Source organism: Vipera berus (genome assembly GCF_964194415.1).
Source record: "Vipera berus genome assembly, chromosome: 2".
NCBI lineage: Eukaryota > Metazoa > Chordata > Lepidosauria > Squamata > Viperidae > Vipera > Vipera berus.
In genome coordinates, this window is record NC_138203.1 from 69,064,621 (window position 1) to 69,088,088 (window position 23,468).

The 23,468-nt window shown below is 40.1% G+C and overlaps 1 protein-coding gene across 1 annotated transcript in view; it reads right to left on the bottom strand.

The window, feature by feature from the left end:
- Window positions 1–5,908: 5,908 nt before the first annotated feature.
- Window positions 5,909–23,468, bottom strand: part of RORB (RAR related orphan receptor B) — a gene marked incomplete at both ends in the record, with an annotated part of 44,603 nt that continues 27,043 nt past the window's right edge. Inside the window, 6 exons of the mRNA XM_081318876.1 lie at window positions 5,909–6,064; window positions 11,202–11,314; window positions 11,890–12,000; window positions 12,988–13,095; window positions 14,057–14,189; window positions 15,469–15,590. Coding sequence (XP_081175002.1) covers window positions 5,909–6,064; window positions 11,202–11,314; window positions 11,890–12,000; window positions 12,988–13,095; window positions 14,057–14,189; window positions 15,469–15,590 — 743 coding nt within the window. The remainder of the gene's footprint in view (window positions 6,065–11,201; window positions 11,315–11,889; window positions 12,001–12,987; window positions 13,096–14,056; window positions 14,190–15,468; window positions 15,591–23,468) is intronic.

The following is a 23,468-nucleotide window of genomic DNA, read 5'->3' on the forward strand; positions in this document are numbered from 1 at the left end:
TACCCAGGATATACCTGATGTTGGGTTTGTTTGATTGTAGTCCAACAAATTAATGAGTGTGTCATGCAAGCTATACTCTTGAAAGTTATTAATTAACTGACAAGCTAAAATAATGGGTGAATCGTATAGGATACCCAATCAATACTAAAGGCACATTCATCTTTCATCATTCACAGGCTGTTGGTAAAACTTCACAAAGACAAGATACTTTAAAAGGATTTTTATGAGTAAATATAACAATAATTGTTTGTGATCCAACCTAGATTAAATTATGTGATGAAGAAAGGAAAAGGGAATCTCCTGGAATATAGGAAGTTAGGAGGGAGATCACTGATTAATTTGTCCCAACATTATCAACCTCACTGGCATTTATAGTAGTCCTTATGGCTATAAAAAACAGTTTCTCAATTTTTTCCTTGATGAATCCTATGAGGTGTTCAGTCTTGGAACACACATACCTCTCTCTCTCTCTCTCTCTCTCTCTCTCTCTCTCTCTCTCTCTCTCTCTCTCTCTCTCTCTCTCTCTCTCTCTCTCTCTCTCTCTCTCTCTCTCTCTCTCTCTCACACACACACACACACACACACACACACACACAGAGAGAGAGAGAGAGAGAGAGAGAGAGAGAGAGAGAGAGAGAGAATGTGCCAAAAATATGCCAGTAATTCATATTATTATAGTTAGACCATTGTTAAGATCATGGAAACTTTGTGATTGCCAACACACAGACTCCACAAAAGGGGTCTTTAAAAAAAGAAAAGAAAATATGGATACTCCCTGTTCCCACTTTTTCTACCATTGTCCTATATATTTCTCCATGTGGTAAATCAGCAAAACTATGGTGGTTAACTGTTAATACATTGAAATGTTCAGAGTCCAAGACATTGATTCTAAATCATTTATCTCACTGGTTTATAGATGTATATTCAAGTAAGTGCATATACAATAGCTGTACAATAAATCCACCATCCTCACTCTTTCAAATCAATATTTTTTTGCCAAATGGTTTGAAATTTTTGGCTTTATGCACAACAATTTGATTCCAATGGATGTATGTTAAGTTTAAAATATGAATTTTGTGCTCCAAATGAAAATGTACCACCAGTGGTGAATGATGCTCAAGAAGAACAACAGTGAATTCAGTTTCTAACCATTCATTTCTAAAGCTGGCTTGAAAGCCTTGTCTGGGTTTTCCACATTTTGGCATCTCAATTTGTGCCTTTCAACACATTTCTAATAGTTTTTTCTTTCATATTATATATTATTTTTAATAAGGTAATAATATCCCTGAGTGGCATACAGTGCAACATCTGCTTTAAGCAGTGATTGTCAATTACAAAGAGTGAAGGTTTCACATGAAAGAAGAGGATGGCGCTATAGTGTTTGTGGTACATCAGGTATTGATTAGCTTATAGAAATGAGGCAAAATTGCTGGGTCATCACAGTCAGACATACAATTAAGTGTCAAGAAAAACCTGGAAGTCTCAGTTTTCAATGTTTCAAGTCCATATGCATTTCACCACTGCTCCCATATTGCCATGTTGGGATGATAAGTGAACCCAGTCTACAGTTCCATATTTGCTCCATGGTGTACATGGGCACCTTCTTTCAAAATGGAGAGAACAAACTCTTTTATGTGAAGGAATCACTAAATAAATTTACTTTTATGTTATCAGTCTGATTTTCCATAAAGATTTGCTGAACAAGGCAAACATTTAATGGACCCTACACTTGATCTGGGCCCCAGGCATTCTCCAATTTTACCAATTAACTAATGTTACTAATTTAAAAAATCCTTCCTTCCTTCCTTCCTTCCTTCCTTCCTTCCTTCCTTCCTTCCTTCCTTCCTTCCAAAAAATTGGAAGAGTACAGAGAAATGGAATTAAAGGAATGATCAACTTGGGCAGCTATTTGTGTATGTGTAGTTCTCAGAATAAAATAAATTTAAGGGAAGCTTCCCAATTTCCCCCCAATATAGAATCAAGATGGAGTAAAAAGAAGGAAATCAAGAAGTCTGTATTAAATGAGAGTTGGAAGAGCTCAAGACCTCCCAGCCTCAAGTCCTGCAAGGTCCCTAATGCAAACAATCATCAAATATATATTGCATTTGAAAACAGCCTGGTTTAATTGAGTGTCTTCTATTACCCTGTTTTCCTAGCAATCAGTAAAGTAATCTTTCCATTAGAAGGAAATATGACTCTTGGAATTAATTCTTTATACAGAGAGCCAGCAGGAGTGACATTTATACAAAATTAAGTCCCTGTAGAAGTGTAACAAGCAGTCTACATCTGTCTGCTCAGACACTGAGAATAAAGTAGCTCAGTGCTTGTACATTATCAGAATACAATATAAAGCGTTATTGCTGTGTTGATTCCAGAACAGAAAAATCAACTAAAGGCAAGAAGGATATCATTTACTGGGACAGTGTATCTTGTCAATCCCATTCCTTGTAGAGGAAAGGTTTTAAACAAAATAAAATAGGATGTAGCACACATTGATCCAAGAAAAATGTTTTGACATAGCTGCACCTCACACACTTCTTTTTGTAAGAATTGCAATATTGCTGCAAAACAACATTGTAATGTGGTTAAGGTGCATCTTCTGCCTATCTCCAAAAGGCTCTGGAGCCTTACAAGAAAAAGATACAGATGTCAGAACTAAACAGTTGGAAATTTACTATGGTAGTGATATTTGTGTGTGTGTGTGTGTGTGTGTGTGTGTGTGTGTGAGAGAGAGAGAGAGAGAGAGAGAGAGAGAGAGAGAGAGAGAGAGAGAGACAGACAGACAGACAGACAGACAGAAGGAAATGGTATGGTAGTGATATTTGTGTGTGTGTGTGTGTGTGAGAGAGAGAGAGACAGAGAGAGACAGACAGAAGAAGAAAACGGTATGTTGCTCTTCATTCCATCCTTTTGTGACAGGTACCTCTAAATTAAGAGAAGTACCGGTAGTTAATTAATCCCTTCCAGCAAAAAGCTTCTGTTAGCAGAAACAAAGATTGTAATTTTCAATTCCCACTGATGTTTACTTTCAAAACCTGTAATGGATGATTTAGGGACTAACTAGCAAATTCTGAGGGATTGTATAAGAGAAAGAAAAGCTGTATTATATGAGTGGAGTCTGCTTATGTACATCCAAGTTTCATCTTCTTTAGATCTCTCATTGTTCAGAGCTCAATGGATTAATTTAACAGTTTAGGGAAGGATAGCTTCAAGAGGCCTGTTAAGATACTGTATTTCTGGTTTGGAAAATCAGAGGTAGAGATGTTGAATACCTTTCAGAAAACACTATTTGTACCACAGCTCTGCTATATATTTCTATAGGAAAACCTGGAGTGCAGAACACTGTGTGTATAAAGCAGTTTTAAAAGAATAGCATTGAACGCTGTAATCTGTAAAGAATGTTAACGTCTGAAACTCAAAAGAATGACTTTACGGGGTGGCAGAGATCTGAATGCAGGTGTAATGCAAAATAATGAAAGTATTCTATGGTCCTTTCAATTTCTAAGAAGGTAAGACAGAGCAATAATGAAGGCCCAATTATGAAGGATGGGAGAACTTGTGTCTTTGTAAGACCTTTAATAACTGTACGTGCATACCTCTGAAGAGCGAATCCGAGTCACACAATCCTAAAGGACTAATTCAAAAGTATAGATTTGAGAAACTCAAGAGAAAGAGAGTGATGGTAAGGAGAAGACAATTTTATTGTGCCTGTTTATGAATTCCCCTTTATAATTTGTGGGAGATTAAGAAAATTTTAATAGAAAGTATCCTGGAACTAGGGAATAAAATTTGGTAGAATAACCATTTTCCTATTAATGGAGACTTATTTGTAGGAAAAGGAGATCTAAAGACAGATCTTCAACTTTATTGCACGTTAGAAACTACTCAACTAGAGCTCTGGATATGAAATGAACCAATGGAAAAGCTGTTGATCCCAAAGCTGCAGTATAGTTATATAATGGTGATGCATATGGGATGTCTGCACTCTCGCAAAAGATCCTAGCTGATGACTGGATGGCCTTGTGACTTTTACTTCATTCTTCAAAGCTGTCTCTTACTGGACCTGCTCTGATGGCCCTTGAAGGATGCCAGAGCAAACTGAATGTCTAATTGTTCTTGTTTCAGGAAAGATTAATAAAATAAATTATCTGGTCCAGACAAAACAAATGTACTGCGTTGGATGCTGTATGTTGTACTCTGCAATTTAAACACTTGATTGGTAATATATTTGATAATAATATAGTTTAGTATAGACTTCAGCGCTATCACTGATGAAAAGAAAAATCTCCCATTAATTTTCTCTCTGTCCATTTGAATTATCCAGACAAGGCTTTGGCACCAATTACACAAATCTGACTTTTCATTCACTGGCTAAGTACTTATAAACATTATATACAAATTGATCAGAAATAGTACCATCTTGTCATTATATATATAGATGGCAGAGCAAAATTCTACTTGCCCAACATAAACCTAACACATTACAAAGAGAAATTTAAAAATGCAGGAGAACGTCCTTAAAAACAGGGATCTTATTTTATGCTACAAGTGTGCATGTGTGTGTGTGTGTGTACATTCCTTATGCATATATGTATATAAGTGTATAGTATTTGGTACATTTCAGGGATGGCTAACAGTTGACTCATAAAGCAATTTTATCCTGTCTCCGGTGGTATTATCAAATGTGAATTAAATCTTGATCAAAACATTTCCTGCAATTTTATTCAAAAAGGAAAAAAAAATGTTTTTCAAATGATGTTTAGGTTGTGTTCCTCTGTGTATGAGAGATTTAATATTGCATCTCTTTTTCTGGGTTTTATAAATAAGGTCCTTGATTAGTGTTTCTCAACCTTGGCCATTCCCAACTGCCAGAATTCTTATCCATGGCCACACTGGCAGGGGAATTCTGGGAGTTGAAGTCCACATACCTAGAAATGGCCAAGATTGGAAAACACTGCCCTGGATGATTCTGTTTTATCAGAATTTATAATGGAGAGGTGATTGAATGGTGCATAAAAAATATTTTCCTGGTTACAAACACGGTCTAAAGGATAGATCAGGTTCAAGAGTGTGAATGTTGGCCCTCCCTGATATATACTGCTCATAGACAGACATGACATGAAGTTTCCCCATGTGTCAGAGAATCCATAGGGGACTTCAGTATTCCAGCTGTTCCCTTATCCTCCCCACCCCACCCCAGGATAACACATCGGGTAATGGACAGTCCCCAACCACCTTTGCATACTGAGCAGGGAAAAGCGATAGGGCAAGCATGGTATACTCACTCTACTGCTTTGAAATGTGCTTTGCTCACTCTTGTGCCAAGATTTCAGGGAAAGCAGAGCCTTTTAAAATCAGTATGAAGCCCTCAATGCATTAATGCCACACCCAGAAAGGGAAAGTCCATGACTTTTTGCATACACATACACACCTGTTTCCAAGACAGCTACAAATGGGCACATGCATTTAACTAGCTAAAACATAGAAATAGGTAAGCCTAGTTTAGTGGATTTTCCTTAAATTATTTTTGACTAAACAGAGTAATGTTGCAAATTACTCCTCTGCTTTCTTTTATATCTACAATAAACATCTATAAACAGTGGTCTCCCAGAACATAGCCCCAATAAAATAAAATAAAAAATAAAGATAACACCAGTATTCTATACTTGCGATTTTCTGGTCAGTTAAAAATTAAAACGGAAAACAAAATTAACCAAAAGAAGAGAAACCAAAGAAGCTCCAGTCAGGAGTGCATATTTACATTCTTCAAACTGTAGCGGTGAAAAATAATTCTATTAAGTGCAGGACATTCCTAGGTTTGCAGTAGTGACAAGCTTTAAAGAAAGTCTTCATGACGACAATTCTTTTGTCTGATCTGTGATGCATTCCAGGAGCTTTAACGTTCCCTTCACTTGCAACCAGTGGCAGAATCTGGATTGAACAGTTCCTTGTATAATGGAGGAAAAAGTGTGTTCACAATATCAGGATGAGATTGTTTAAATACCTGCAATTTTTCTCCATGCAGGTTGCAAAGTGCAGTAATGGTTGGTATCTTGGCTACTAACTGGAAGGCAGACAGAGAAAGATAAACCAAGAAATTTTTTTATTCCATATCAAAGAGTGCGTAAAGGCATACTTTCAAAGTCTTCCAACATCGTTATTTTTCTGTTACTTTTAAAAATATTGCAGTAGAATTTAATTTGGTGCTGCTTAATAAAATTGCTGACTTTTCTATGACAACTGAAGCTAAGGCTGGGCATTAAACAGTTCATAAACAAAATACACACTGCTTAAAGATGTTTAAATCACTCAAATGAAGTTTAGGGAACCAAAGACTAGCTAAAGTCAATTTTAGGAAAGAAAAAAGTGACTTGCTAGAAAGACAAAACCAGAACTTCTGTGACAGGCATCCTGTCATATAGGTTAATCAGTTAAGGCCTACTTAATACACTTGAGAAGCTTAAGCAGGAAAACTCAAAGGGAAACACCTCATTTTATAGTAAATGTCTGTTTCTCTCATGAGAAACATAGCTTTGCATGCTTCCATTCAATAGGAGAGAATTTGCAGCAGTGACATCATCCATTCTGAGGGGAGCCATAGGCAAGATGACTTTTGGGGACTCCCTTGTCAAGGAGGTGAGGTAAAACCTATCAGCTCATCTGACTTTAGAAGAATATACTTATACTGTAGTCAAGGCTACTTCTTCAAGCAGCTTTTCGAAGTAACATTTCGTTCAAAGTTTAGTAGTAAGCCTAGCCAATCAAACACTGCTTCTGGTAGAAGGGAGCCAATTAAGGCATTGGTTAGAGAAGGACCTTGCAGAGAAGATCCTCTGCAACTCATGGTTTGACTCCAGTAGGTGCTTCTGAGCTACAGAATAATTCCAGCAACACATTTCCTACTGGAGGCCACGCTCTGGACGGTCCCCAACCAATAGGGGCCTATGGAGCTGTGGCCAGGAACAACGCCCAGAGGATCAGGGAGAGAACTGTTTGGGCGGCTGAACCACCAGAGCTGACGCCAATTAATGAATCCCTCCATCTTGCCTTCTACCCACTCTCAACCACCCTTGCCCACTCTCTCCCCACAGGACATAACGGGCCTGGGTGCAAGCCACGGTGGCAGAGTGGCTTGGCCTTACACCTGCAACCCCATAGAGGTGAGAGCTCTATGGGGTTTGCCTCACCCAGAGTACATTCTGGACCACCCCCGGAAGCAGAGTCACAACCCATTGTGAGAGGATGAGGAATGGCCTGCTTCTGGGGGTTCGCCCGGCCAAGTGGCAGTGGCAGGGCGACGATCCAGAAACGCACCTACCCGACTCGACCCTCCTACAATTCACCATCCAGGGGACTGCCTTCCCGGAACCCCTTATGACTATGCTGGTTCAATACTCCAGCACAGTACTACACGCCCTCAGGGGTTCCCCACTCTCCTGGGTGCGACCCGCCTGCATCACATCCAATCTCGATGACGGGCCCAACCACTGGGCCTCTGAGAGATGGCCGGGCAGGGTCAGGGGCCTCCAGCATAAGCCCAACAAGAGACCCCTGATTAAGTTCTTAGCTAAGTTTTTTGTGGGGTTAGGGAGGGGGGAGGGAGAAGACTATGGTTGCGCGGGAAAGGCACGCCTTCCAGCCACCATAACGCATGCCAGGCCCACGACCATTCGCGACGGCGTACAACGAGGACCAGTCGCCGATAACACCCAGTGGCGTATTGACAAACATCCCATCCCTAGGATGGTGGGGAATGACAGAAGGTGCACAGACAGAGGGCCATATCATCACCGGGAGTGTCATCTCCGCTCTGTAAAAGCGGTGAGATGCTCCGACCCTCTGTTCTCCCCCGGAGGACCCGGGAGCAAAGGTGCGCCCCCTCCCATGCTAAGGCTGGTCTACCTGAATGCAAGGTCCGTAGCTAACAAAGCCCACCTCATTCGTGACCTAGTGGAGAGCGAGCATGCAGACCTGGCTTGCATCACGGAAACCTGGCTGGGCCCAGAGGGTGGTGTTCCTCTGGTTGACCTCTGCCCGCCAGGTTTCCAGGTGCTGCACCAGCCTCGGGCTCATGGGAGGGGTGGGGGAGTGGCAGTTATCATCAGGGAATCCCTTAGCCCGCGAGAGACCACCGTCCCTCAGATGGTCGGGTGTGAGTCTCTCCTACTGAGATACGGCCCAGGGGCGCAGTTGGGCCTGCTGCTGGCGTACCTACCACCTAATCGTGCAGCGGCGGCCCTGCCCGAGCTACTCGATGCCCTCTCAGGGTTGGTGGTTGAATTCCCAAGACTCATGGTCTTGGGCGACTTTAATCTACCGTCCCTGGGAGGATCGTCCGAACTGGCTCGGGAGTTCATGGCTTCCATGGCGGCCATGGACCTGTCGCAAATAATTTCTGGACCGACTCATGAGAGAGGCCACACCCCAGACTTGGTGTTCTTGTCTGGACGGTGGCGTGATGATATCGGTGGGGGCACCACAACTGTTACGCCCCTGTCATGGACCGATCACCACCTCCTGCGGCTAGACTTCCCCCTTGCCACCCCCCACCGTGGGTGCACGGTGCCAGTCAGATGGTACCGCCCTAGGCGCCTAATGGACCCTGATAAGTTCCAGGCAGCGCTTAGGGACACGCATGCACTCCCTGCTCACAGCTCGGCGGATGCCTTAGTGGAAGCCTGGGAAAAGGCAGCCACGGAGGCTCTGGACCGAGTTGTACCCTTGCGGCCCCTGACCCGACGCAGATCCCAGCGAGCCCCATGGTTCACCGAGGAGCTCCGGGAGATGAAGCGTCGGAGACGGGGCCTAGAGAGCCGTTGGAGATCCAGCCGATCCGAATCCGACCGATTGCGACTAAGAATCCTCACCAGGTCTTATCTCGCTGCGATAAGGGTGGCAAAATCCAACTATTTTTCCACCCTCATCGCGTCCGCAGATAATCGCCCGGCTGCCTTGTTCAGGGTGACTCGCTCCCTATTAAACCAAGAGGTGAGGGAGGAACCCTTGCAGGGTCGAGCCGAGGAATTCGGTCAATATCTGCTGGATAAAATTGCTCGGATTCGAACTGGCCTGGACTCCAACTGGGCTGAGATGGAAGAACAAGACATGGACAGTCTTGTCGACGTCATCTGGGATGAATTTGATCCTCTAACTCCTAAGGAAGTGGACAGGATTATGAGAAGGTTGAGCTCCTCCACATGCTTACTGGACCCGTGCCCTTCCTGGCTGGCCTATGCAGCTCGAGAGGGGACACGTGGATGGTTCCTAGCGGTCATCTCTGCTTCTCTGAGTGAGGGTCACTTCCCCACCGCCTTGAAGGAGGCGGTGGTGAGACCTCTCCTCAAGAAGCCCACCTTGGACCCATCCTCTTTAAATAACTTTCGTCCAGTCTCCAATCTTCGCTTCCTTGCGAAGGTTGTTGAGAGCGTGGTGGCGCACCAACTTCCTCAGATCCTGGATGAAGCGGTTTATCTAGACCTGTACCAATCGGGTTTCAGGCCGGGCTACAGCACGGAGACGGCATTGGTCGCTCTGATGAATGATCTCTGGAGAGCCCGGGACAGGGGCTATTCCTCTGTCCTAGTCTTATTAGACCTCTCGGCGGCTTTCGATACCATCGACCATGGTATCTTGCTGCGACGCCTCAGGGGACTGGGAGTGGGAGGCACGGTTCTGCGTTGGTTCTCCTCCTTTCTCCAGGGTCGCTCGCAGTCGGTGCTGACAGGGGGACAGAGGTCGACCCCGAGGCCTCTCGCTTGCGGAGTCCCTCAGGGGTCGGTCCTCTCGCCTCTCCTGTTCAACATCTACATGAAACCGCTGGGTGAGATCATTCGCAGTTTTGGAGTAGGGTTCCATCAGTATGCTGATGACACCCAGCTTTTTATCTCAACTCCAAACAATATCAGTGATGCCCTAGACGTGATGTCCCGCTGCCTGAAAGCGGTCCGGGAATGGATGGGGAGGAACAGGCTTCAACTGAACCCGGACAAGACTGAATGGCTGTACGTTCCGGCAAACCAGGATATTCAGAATGTCCCATTGCTTAACATCGGGGACATGTTACTACCCCCTGTTGATAGGGCCCGCAACCTGGGTGTCCTCCTAGACTCGCAGATCTCCCTAGAAGACCACATAGGAGCTGTGACCAAGGGGGCCTTCTCCCGGGTTCGATTAGTTCGCCAACTACGGCCTTATCTAGACCTGGATTCCTTACGTACAGTCACCCATGCCCTTGTGACCTCTCGCCTAGACTATTGTAACGCTCTCTACATGGGGCTGCCCTTGAGATCCACTCGGAAGCTTCAGCTGGTGCAAAGTGCAGCGGCACGGACACTCTTGGGAGCCTCCCGATACTCCCATATCACACCTCTCCTCCGTGCGCTGCACTGGCTTCCGGTTGCCTTCCGAGTGAAGTTCAAGGTGCTAACAATGACATACAAAGCCCTACATGGCATGGGTCCGGACTACCTACGGGAGCACCTTCTGCCGATGTCAGCACCCCACCGTCCTGTGCGCTCCCACAGAGAGGGCCTCCTCAGGGTGCCACCGCTCAAGGAATGTCGGCTGGTGGCCCCCAGGGGGAGGGCATTCTCAGTGGGTGCGCCGGCCCTCTGGAACAGTTTACCAACCGAAATCCGGATGGCCCCCGACCTCCGTACCTTCCGTCGCGACTTAAAAACTTTCCTGTTCCAGCAGTCCGGCCTGGCATGATAGCGTTAATTGGGGTCCCAGTTTGTTTTCACTATTGTTTTTATTACTTTTTATTGTTCATCTGTATACCTTCCTTCCTCTGTACACCGCCCCGAGTCCCTCGGGAGAAGGGCGGTTTATAAAAACTAATAAATAAATAAACTAATAAATAAATAAATAAATATGGTGGGAAATAGCCTGTTAGAGGTAAGGAACAGTGTTCCAAGAACAACTAGCTTCAGCCAGAATTGGGCCCCAAAGCCAATTAGGATATTATGTCTAAATTAACCTGCTGTTTAAGCAAGCTTCCCCATGGAAGTCTATATACCTGTAGGTCTGTACTTTCCTTCAATGTCATTGACAAAGCTTTTCCAAGTAAGCCTGGGAATCATTAGATATGAGTAATTGCTTTCTTTACTGGGGAAAACTGCCATTACAAATAAATACCCTAGTATAGTTTTATTTCTAGACATTGGGTTCTCTGTGAATGTCATTTTGTATTGATGCTCTACCTTTGCCAAAGTCTCATCATCAAGATGATTCTTCTGAATCACATGTTGAAGTGCAAAATAAATCTTTTCCTGAAGTTTCTGGACCTTCCTTGGTTCTAAGAGCCAAGCTCGATCTGGCCAAAGAAGACAACAAAAAAAATTAAATAAGCATACACATAAATCATTAGTAGTGGAAAGGAGATTCGTGGTAATTGATTTAATTTTCAGCAACATAATATTTCTAGTTTGTGAAGGAAGTTCACTATTATAGTTTCAAATCAAAATCTAATTACTTTGAATTAAACAAGCATTGGCTTTCCACTTTACTGTGAAATCCTCAATGCACTTCTCTATGGATCAATCTATTAATGCCATGGTTGTGCCATGCAGTGTTATCAGTTCTATAGGGAACATAGTTTACGATTCAGAAGATGTTCTATAAATTTAAAGGACATTGAATTTAAACATTTTTCCAAGAAAGTGGAAGTACTTGCAAACTACTGTACCTCCAGGTAACAATCAATCTGTCCTGTTCATTCATCTCAATTGATCTGATGTTGAGGATTTGAACTACTCAGCAATGACTTTTATTCTGGACCTAGCTTCTGAATCTATAACTTATACCCCATTAAAAACAAAACACAAAATGGATTCCATCAATTGACAGTGGTGGAATGTAAAAAAAGGAAAATCAGTTGCATAAAACTACCTGGTGATATCAGAACAGCAGATGAAAACAAGGCAATTTCTTCCTCGGTCAGCTGCAATGTACACAAATTCTTTGCAAAGTCAAATGCTTCATTCACAAGGTCGTCAGAACCTAATAGCAACACAGATAACCAAGTCAAGTTCTGGAAATATCTTCTGAGCAAGAAACTTTGTAAATGCAGTGATCTTTTCAACTGGAAAAGCTGAGAACTTCATGTTCCTTCTACGTCTGAAGCAGTGCAAGAAAATAAAAGCCATTTTTCCACTCAGCAGCTGAGTCTTTGATATTCTGTAAAGATCTACTTTCACGTGAATTATGAGCATTAGAAATATGTTCCTCTAGAATAGCATAGAATAAACAGAGTTGGAAGGGACCTTGGAGGTCTTCCAGTCCAACCCCCTGCTTAGGCAGTGGGTATAGGATTTATACAACTGTTAAGTGCTGTTGTCGAGTTATTACCTCCTACATGAAGTTTCTGGACATGGGTTTGAAAATAGTGAGAATGAATCTCACACTCACATGCTTCAATTAGTTAAGCTTGTATACTTTATGGTTGAAAAGATCTAGTTTTCCATTGTGCTCAGGAGTTCTGGGAGTTGAAGTCCACGAGTCACAAAAGAGCCAAGGTTGCCTACCCCTGGCCTAGACTCCCTCACTCTAAATCTTTGGATTCCTCCATCTGTATGTATATGTACTACCTTATACCTTAATCTTATTCTGATCCAAAATCCAAACTTGTACCTTTTCCAAATCTGGTAGAAGTTTTCAACCTGTATTTTTTAAAATAATTAGGTAGTAGCTCATAAATCTATGGGAGAAATGGATTTCAATTCTGCCTACCCAGATGACATGGCAAAAGCACATAAAATAATTACTGAATAAACAGAGATTCAAAAACAAGAAAGTTGGTTTGTTGCTACTATGTGGGACATAAGCAGAATATCCTGATAAGAACTGGATTTTAATTCTCTTTCAAGGAAATAGATCCAGCAGGTTCTTGGTCCCCTAAATATTGCAAATGGTGATGAACTGAAATATATATTTTATCCCAATTACTTACAAAGCCTTCAGTTTGAATAAACAAAACAGCCTGCCTACCCAAAGCCTTGAACATTTGCATTCCTCCATATTTTCCTTCAAACAAGACGGTGTTGTTGAGTGGATTGAAGGCACGACACATTCTTACTAGAACAACTTCCAAGCAGCCTGAAATGATAATGAGAGTCCTGAGATATTACATAGAAATATCCCAACAAGATGGTATAGCCAGTTGTGTATTGCAAAAGTACTATCTCTGGTATTTGATGAATGTTGTAAGAAAAGATATATTAAAGCTTTATTCTAGAAGATCATTGATTCCCATAATTTTTTAAAACTTTGTTACACTATGGTTTGTTTGTTTGTTTGTTTATATACTGCCCATCTCACTGTCAATTGACTGGGGGACAGCTTACAACTTCATGCTTTCAATCACTTTTATGTGCAGTTAAACCTATAACATTGGTGTTTTCACATGATAGAGACTGTGCAATTTTCTATTCTGTATTCTGGAATAGAAAAAAAATAATGTTAAGAATTATAGAAGAATGGACTTTAAAAGTTTTTGACCTGGCGGAAATGGCAAAGATATCGGCTTATTTGAAAGATCATTCGCAACAACGTTATATTATGGAGTGGAAAAAGTGGATTGATTACATCCAGAACAAATATGGGACTAAAAAGTTTCATTTAGCATTTGTATAAGTTTTGATGTGATATTAGTATTGCTTGTAGTCATTTTATACGAGCTAGAGTGCGATAGACTTAATAGTTTATTGTTGTTAGCATATGGTTGTTTATGATTGTTTTTACTTTTATACCTTGTATTTAGCTCTGGGAAGTCGGGGATGGGGAGGGGGGAAGGGGAGGGGGGAGGGTTAGGGAGGGTTAGGAAGGGTTGGGTAGGGGGTGGGGGGAGGGATTGTTAAAGATAAAATGTATTGAAAAACTTTTCAATTAAAAAAAAAGAAAGAAAAAAAATAAAAAAGAGGGAAAAAAAAGAATTTGTAATTTTTACTAAGTGTAACAGGTCCTGAATTTTTATCTTCTTTTATTGATCAAATTTTATTGATGCTGATTAAGTATTGTACTTAAGTATTAAGTATTTATTATAATCTCCTCCACAAACCTGATTTGAGAAGTAGAATCTGATCATTTTGACAGAGTTCCATGAAGCCTGTTATCCGTTTTGCAAATTCCACCACATACTGAATCGCGTGTGTGATCTGGATTGCGCACTGCTGCCATAATGCTTCTCTTGACTTCAAGAAGAAATCACATGAAAAAGAAGGAAACCAGACAGAGAATGTTCTTTAGGTCAGAGATGAGCAGAGATTTGGCTGTTGAAAATTGGTAGCAGATTGCCAAACATCTAATATTTAATGCATCTGGCTAAGTTTTTTTTTAAAAAAAACTCAGTTCCCCTCCTCCTCTGCCTCATGAATCTGTTTACCCATTTGCATAATGTCATTGTGGCTCTTATTCATTTAAAAAATATTCTCATTCCCCATAAAATTTGTCCATTCTTGAATTAGATTATGATCATCATGAAATAATTTGCCCTTCTGGATGTTAAATAAATCCCTGGTTTTCTTTAATTAAGGTGTCTGCTTCACTGTCATTATGCTTATATTCCTAGTACTTTGATTCCAATCACCATCTTCTCTAAGAGGGTTGACCCGTAACAAAAAAAGACCAGCATTAGGAATACCCCCTCCTTAATTAAAGCCAGGAATGGTTTTTGAACAAGTCTGGATAATACATTAGTTCTGCCAAGTTCTTAACACAATAAAATTATATGACTCCACTTTTGATATTTCACTAATGAGGACATTACAAGTGGAAATCACAAAAGAACAGAGAATTAGAAGATCAATTGGGCATGCTTCATTCATTGTTCTAAGTGCACATTCCTCTGGAAACTTGCATGATTAAATACATGGCAAATAAACATACAAACTGTGTTCAGAAATCTTGTACTAACGTAAATAAGTGACAGTGCTTTCAACAGCTCATAGAATAACTTAGGTTATAACCACATGACAGGTTGTTAGGTTTGTTGGAAAACCTTTTTCTCCCAATTTGCTCATAGCAGGCGTATTTTCAGAGAAGGGAAAGAGGTAACTCTATTATAAGAAAGAACCGTAGTAGTTGGGGTTTTAATTTTCTCCCTTACAATAAAAGGTGAGTAAGAAAGGGATGATTACTGTAGCTACAGTATGCATTGGGTAAAGAAAATAATGTTAGCACCTCAGATCATCCAGTAAATTAAATTCAGCAAATATAAGAGAAAAGATTTTTCCTCCCACAGAGCATAAGTAAAGGGCAGGAACACAACTGAGGGTAGGTACTCAAAGTGATAGACACAACAGGTTAGCACAAAAAATTAGATGGAGATTGGGAAGTTTGCTCCATCTTTTAAAACATCCTTATTTAACTTTGCAATTGCTGTAGTTATAATCATGAATTTAGAGAGGCAATGCAGAGAATAGTTCTTTGTGGAAGAAAGAAACAAGACATTTTATTGAAATGCTTTTGTACCTTGCTCTGGTATATTTTGATTTCTTCATACGTGTGGGTTTGCCAGGCTAGCTGGTGTAGTTCCTCCATTGTATACTGACATGTCTCCAAATGGGACTTAATTATATTCTGTGCAATTCGATCTAAGAGATAGGAACAAAAACAAAACATTTGATTTACAAATAATTTTACACACACACACACACACACACACACACACACACACACACACACACACACACAGGTACCAGGGAGGAGTAAATGGTAAGAGCATTTGGGACTGGGCCTCCTAAGCTGGGACAGTGGCTCCAAAAGATCACAGGAACAAAATTAAGTCTTTGTCCAGAAGAGTGTATTGCTAGGAAAAGTTAAGATTTTGTGGAATCCTCAAAATCCCAGGCCTCTGGTAGAGGGACCTGAGATTGAGGAAGACACAGACCACCCATAAAGTTGAGGAAGGAATTTACGCACATACATATATACACACATACATATACGTATGCATTCTTTAATCATGCTATAATGTACACTTTTTGGTTAGAAAGACAGGATAAAAATCAAATAAGATTATTAAATAATAATTTTATGAAATCTACAGGCTGCCCCAAGAACTGATGGCTAGAATCACTGTCTTTCGTCTCAATATTTCTAGCAGAAGTTCATTGTAATGACTTCATTTACTGAAATGTTACACGGACAGTCCAAAGTGATATAAGATCTTGAAGTTGATTCATTGTGCTATCCATTCATTTATAAGTTTGGGGGAGACATTCAAGTTATAAATGTACAATTTTACAATCAATGGAAATGTGATCATTTCACCTTTGAAGTTTTCTGAGACTCAGATCATAAATTCAGGGATTATGAGAGGACTGAGCATTGCAACAAACCTTTGCCCCAATCACAGATACAGAAAGCTACTACTGCACACATATAGTGGGACTTGGGATGCTGAGTTGCCTATTACATAATGTTACTTTTTCAGCCATTTTGAATTACGGAAGAATATCTTTTTCCTAGGTTAAGTATTGGTACTGATAAGTAAGGAGTAAAATATGACAAAAGTCATGCAATAGTCTCCACTGAATATTGGATTGTAGCAGCAATGGTTTAAATGAGCCATTAATTTTCATTTTTACCAGACCATGTATAGATGGGGTAGATGTGACAATATTCCACTCCTTTGCATGGTGAGTTACTGAATTTTGCTGCTGCTACTGAATTTTTACTATTCACGATAAAAGAATTTGGGGCCAGAAAGATAAATTTGGTATCTTTTCATCTGGATTTGATAAACAATTTACTTCTCTTTTTTATTAAACTTGGCAAAACAGGTGACAGTGAATTGACCCTTTAGAAATGTATGCTATGCATTCAACATACAATTTCAGAATTAGAAATGTCTTTATAGGCCAATAGTGTAAGACAAGTAATCCAGGAACAATAAATCGGTTAATCTCTGCAAAGTAAAACAAGGCTTTGCTGACGACAGATGTCAGTATAACCATTAATCCTTTATTAGGATTTCCCTTTAGAAGTTTACATATTAAATAAAAGGTACAATAGTTTGTACTTCCATCTACTTTGGATCAAGTTCATTGGAGCTGTTGTGGTTAGCATGTAGCCCATGATGAAAGGGGTTTAGTTTGTTTGTTTCTACAGGTCAGTCTTGATTCTGTGCAACTTCCTGGACAAGTCCTTGCATTTTTATAACAATAATAAAGTTGGAAGGGACCTTAGAGGTCATTTAGTCCAACCCCCTGCTCAGGCAGGAAACACTATACCTTTCAGACAAATGGCTCTCCAGTCTCTTCTTAAAGACTTCCAGTGTTGGAGCATTCACAGCTTCTGGAGGCAGGTTGTTCCACTGATTTTCTCAGCAAAATTTTGGCAATTTTGCTATTGCTTTCTTCTTAAACAAAGTGATTGACTCAAAATTATCAAGCTGGCTTCATGCCTAGAACCCAATATCCTAAATTTCTATTTTGATACCTCAACCACTACACCCAACTGGCTCTCAGTGCTTAAAGTACACGTACATATTGGTGTACAGCCCACAAAGAAAGGAAGTTTCTCAGATAAGTGACACCAAGAATATATACATCCACCAGGAGCGTTTCTATATCGTGTGAACTACATATTAACTAGATATCTGTTTTGTAATAGGAGTAGGGGTTATCTAGGGCTTTTCATAGACCTCTTACTTGAGAGACTGGCTGTTGTTTGAACTGCCCGTGGATTATCCTACTTGTGTTACAATTCTGTCATAGAAATGACTTCCCTGAAAATTGTTCTCTTTCAGTTTAACAGGGTTTATGCAATGTAATCATATAGCAAATGACACTTTACAATACTAAAAAGGGGTCTATTGTCCAATTCACTTTGTGATATATTACATTTCCAGTGATCACTAAAATCTGCACTTTATTTTATAAGGGTGGCTTCATTAATAATAAAATGATTTGCTAGGGAAAAGGGCAGGATATCATTTACAATCCTGATGTCACAAAGATGGAATTAGGGAGCACATACCTTTCAAAATAACAACTCATCTCTCCTCTGATTTCCATATTTTCTTTCTCTGACACTGCAACACCTTATTTTTAAGTTGTGGCATACTTTTGAAAACAAGAGTATTTTCGTAAGTAATTTATGGCTAAGTTATGAATATTGCAGGAGCTTTAAATAAATACTTGGAAATATTGTAAAGGTAGAACCAATTAGACTTTAAGGTATTGTAAAATAGAATATTGCTTAGTTCAGTGGAGGAATCTTGAGCCATAATATTCCTTATTTATATTCACTTCTCTACTTTATTGGTTTTATGAAGTACCAGCTGCTCATTTCTCAACTCTATAATTTTTTAACTCTTGGGAAGTGTGAATGATTTTGCCAAAGATAGTTTACTTCTTACAAGCCTAGGAAGTAACTGAGATGCTTTTCTTATATGAGCAATAATACCTCTTTTACAAACTTAAAGTAGAAAACCAATATGAGCACACAGGAATGGATGGAAAATCCACATTAAATAAAGTTCTGTGTGTCTTTTTTTATATTTATTTAAAACAACACCAGCCTAGCCAGACTTTGATATGGGAAGAAAGAGACTGAATGGAGAAAGGATACATAATTCCTTCTCGCCTACATTTATTTGATTTTTTGCTGGTGGCTGTAAGAATGCAAGGAATTGAGCTGCAGAAATAAATAAAAAAAAATCCAACTGAAAAAGAACAGAGGAGAATAAAAAGCCATATCTCTCATTATCTGCTTTCTGCCTTACTGATTATCACCCTATCTTGCCTGATCTCAAAATACATGTGGTTTATACAGTATATAGTCTGAGCTTTAGATTGTGAAAATAGTTTAACATTAAAATAGTTCAGAACAGAATGTTGTTCGAAGGAGACCTTTATATCTGTCTCATTTCCTGTCACAGACTCCCTAACATTTATCAGAACATTTATTTTGGTCTATATTTTTAAATCATTGTTGTTAACTGTTACCTGCAATTTCATTCACTCTGATATTTCCATTTTAAGTTGGTAATCATGAAGTATGGGCAGGACTGATAAAAAATAAAATAAAATAAAATTCTTAACATGTCAGAATACAGTTGTTTTGAGAAAACATAAAATGGAACTGAACTCCTGGAAACATTTGTGGGGGAGAAGGGAAAAATTTAGAACGCGGGGATTATAATTTTTAACAGTGGTAGATTCTATTGGCCCTGGGTCTACCTCTTCTGAAGTGAATGGAATCATGCCATCTCTCTCTATACAGAATGGAATATAAAAAAAGGACAAGCTTAAACAATACGTTTAAAATTGAGCAAAGACACATGAAACTTTTATGTTGGGACCTAAAAATCTAGGCAATATGTGTCGTTCCTCCTTTATTACATTTTCCTTTAAAAGCATTACAACAGGAAAACAGAACTGTCTTTAAAACATTGGAACATTGTAGCAGCTAAATATCAGCTCTGAACCTGCCCGTCCACACAGTCTTGCAGACTCTGGGGAAAGAGTCAATTTAGGTGGGTGGTATAGGTAAAACTATCACAAAGATAGGTCATCGATTTGTTTTTCTTAAAGTATTACAATTTATTCCCTCAATATTAGAAATACTGAGGTTATGCCACCTTTGGTTTTCCTACTCTTTCTCTTACTTATTCTTTCTTTTTTAAACTCTACACTTCAGGAAACACAACTGTGGGCCAGATTCACTTTTTTTGGGGGGGAGGGGATGAGGAGTCAAGTAGGCTGGTAAATTATTGAAATTTCCAATTCAGTTTGCACCCAGCAGACAATTATTATATACAAAGCAGAGCGTGCACACATATCCCTTCAGTTCAGTTTTAGCAAAAATGTAGCTGATGTTTATTTATTCCGTACCAGTAAATGTCAAAACATCTAGCTGGCAAAACTGGAATAAAAGATAGAAGACATGGTAAAGAAGGGAGAAAGACAACTTGCAAAAATTAACATATAGATCTGTTAAAAAGCACAGAACTTTCCAGAACCAAGTTCATTCCTGAGTGACCATGTTTTTGATATTTTCCCCGCTAAACACAATTTTGAATCAATGAATAGTTTGTCAAGTACAACTGCAGAATGTATTTCACATTATGTAATTTATTCTGTTTCATGTAAGATATCCTGGTTTGGACTTCTTCTAGACCAGGGGTGTCAAACTGTTGGCCTACAGGCCAGATGCATCATAGAAAAACCGCAAAACCGGCAATGGCAAAAAAGTCGTGATACGTCATTGTCAACACTGCAAACGTTGGATGTTTTTGCTTTGACAGTCGTAACACGTCACGTGATGTTGTGAGTTTGACACCCCTGCTCTAGACGCAGCATCTCTGAAATTGAAAGGACACATTTTTCAAACAGTGCTTTCAACTTCAAGTTCTAGATGCTATTTTTCTTTCCCATCTGTACATGCAAGGTTTTCTGATTCCAATGTCATTGCCCTTTTCAAGCACTTTATGCCAGCCTTGTAGGTGTGAACCAATTGCTTTTCAATTAGGATGGTTTAAGGAGTATCTGTAATGTCTAGCCTTTGAATGTTGGTCCACTGGTATGCTTTGCGAAGTGTCTGAACATAAATTGAGATGTTTTCTAACCTAGAGTCTCTGGGTACTCTGTCTCCCCGCTGGGCCCATAGCCAGTGGTGGGATTCAGCCGGTTTGCACCACTTCGGCAGAACCGATAGCTTTGTTGCCCAGGCCCAGAATGGACTTCCGGAAGCAGCATCCATACAGAGAACCGGTTGTTCACATATTTGAATCCCACCATTGTCCATAGCTATTTTGCTGGAAAATTACTAAGGACAGTTTTCAATTCTAGCACACTCCCAGCCAACCCATATCTCCAGATTAGAGCAAGCACACATGTCCCTCCTATCAACTAGCAAATATACGGCTTGATGTTTATTTATTAACATCAAACCCAGTTAACTGGCAAAACGGGACAGAAGGTTGACAAGAATCAGGCAGAAAGAAGGAGACATGAACAACAAGCAAAATTTTACATTATTTTACATCTATAGCTGTATCTATATCTATTTCAAAAGATACAGAACTTTCCAGAACTGGAAACATGGAGATTCCCCAAGGGCCTGGCCTTCAGTTATCCTAGTCTTAACTCTTGTATGTATGTAATGGTAGCTGAATAGAAATGATACAGGTTCCACCCTGTGTTTTGCACCAGAAAGGAACTAATTTGATGTACAGGAAAGACACATTCTTCCTGTGCAGCAAATTGGTTCCTTTCTGGTGCAAAATACAGGGTGGATCCTGTATCATTTCTATATCCATGAAATGTGAAAGAGCCCTTTGTTTTCCTTTCACAGGTCACCAATAGGACCTTCAGGAGAAGACAAAGATAATTGACTCTAAGAGTGGGGCAGATAGGATAAATTTCTCTCATAATGTAGTTCGCCCTAGGATTATGATGTCTTTTTTTTATTGAAAAGTTTTAACATACAATTTTTTCTTTAAAAAATCCCCCCTCCCCCTCCCTTCTCCCTCCCCCCCTACCTCTCCCCCCTCCCCCCCTCCCCCCCCGACTTCCCAGAGCTAAATACAAGGTATATATATATAAAAAAACAATCATAAACAACCATATACTAACAACCATAAACTCTAGAATCCATCACTCTCTAGCTTATATAGGATAAAACAAACCTTAGTAATATTAAATATATATAGAAAACAAAAATAGAAAAAGAAGAAAAGAAAGAAGACTTATTCAAATGCTACATGAAACTTCGTAACCCTATACTTGTTCTGGATAAACTCAATCCATTTTCTCCATTCCATAATATAGCGTTCTTGCGAGTGATCTTTCAAATAGGCCGAAATCTTCGCCATCTCAGCCAGGTCGGAAACCTTTAAAGTCCACTCTTCTATAGTCGGCAGTACCTCTTTCTTCCAGTACTGACCTATCAAGAGTCTAGCTGCCGTAATTAAATTCAACATCAACTTAATGTCCACAACTGTAGCATCTATAATTATTCCCAACAAAAAAAATTGCGGACAAAACTTTATCCTCTGTTTAAAAATCTTCTGCATGTTCCACCAGACTTTTATCCAAAAGGCCTTAACCTTTTTACAAGTCCACCATATATGAAAATATGTTGCGTCTTCATCACCGCACCTCCAACATTTAGGCTGATAATTCGGATACATACTAATTATTGTTTTTGTCCAACTAAAGAATAAATAGATACTATTAGTAGTAAGCTAAATGCTCCTCTGAAGCATCTTCTCTTTAATCAGTTTTGTTTTCCTCTTGAGAGAACCTTGGCTTCTTATCATCCACTTCATATCCACAGGGAAGAGCAGAAGTTTGAAGTAGGGCACTAAAAATGCGGATAATCATCTTAGTTAAAATTAGTAATGAATTTTAATTGACTACTTACCCATAGGATAGAGTTACACTGCGAAGAGCTCACTTCAGCATACAGATAGTCCTCCATTTACGACCACGACTGAGCCCAAAATTTTGGTTGCTAAGCGAAACATTTGTTAAGTGAGTTTTGCCCCATTTTACAATTTTTCTTGCCACAGTTGTTAAGTGAACTGCTGCAGCTGGCAAATTAGTAACATGGCTGTTAAGTGAATCTGGTTTCCCCATTGACTTTGCTTGTCAGAAGGTCGCAAAATTTGATCACATGACATTGATTCCCTGCAACCTTCATAAATATGAACCAGTTGCCAAGCATCTGAATTTTGATCATGTGACCACGGGGATGCTGCAATGGTTGTAAGTGTGAAAAATGGTCATAAGTCCCTTTTTCCGTGAGGCTGTAACTTTGAACAGTCACTAAAAGAACTATTGCAAGTCGAGGACTATCTGTATTGCTAACCCAGTATTTCTCAACCTTAGCAGTGGACTAAGCAATGGACTTCAACTCCCAGAATTCCCTAGCCAGTATGTCCACACATCTTAAAATTGCCAAGGCTGAGAAAACCCATCCTTGGCTTCAAGAAGGCACCCTACTCGTGCTATTTGTGGAGGCCTCCTGAGGATCCTGTCAGTCAAGGGACATCTGGCTGGTGGGATCCAGAAGATGAGCCTTCTCTGCTATAATGCTGGCTCTCTGGAATATCCTGCTTCCTGGGGTGAAGTTTCCCCCCACCTTTCTACCCTTCTGCAAGAGCCTGAAAACCTGACTCTGCCAATTGGCTTGGAGATCCACAAGGGAAGTACCACACTGGAGGTGGTTAGTGGATTAACTAGCTGACTCCACCACCCGCTTGCTCTTCCTGCTCCCTTTCCATCCATCATACAGTATTATTATACTTTTATTGCTTATTTTTATTGTTTCATTGCTTTGCTTTTGTTACGTTTACATTCTTTATCATTTTTTCCCCCGTTTCACTGTTGTACGCCACCCAAAGTAGCCTCACGGTGAGATGGGTGGCAAATAAATTTCACAAACAAACAAATAAACAAATAAAAATGTCATTACGATGGAGCTCTTCTGGAAAGATGCAAATAGCATAATGTGAATAC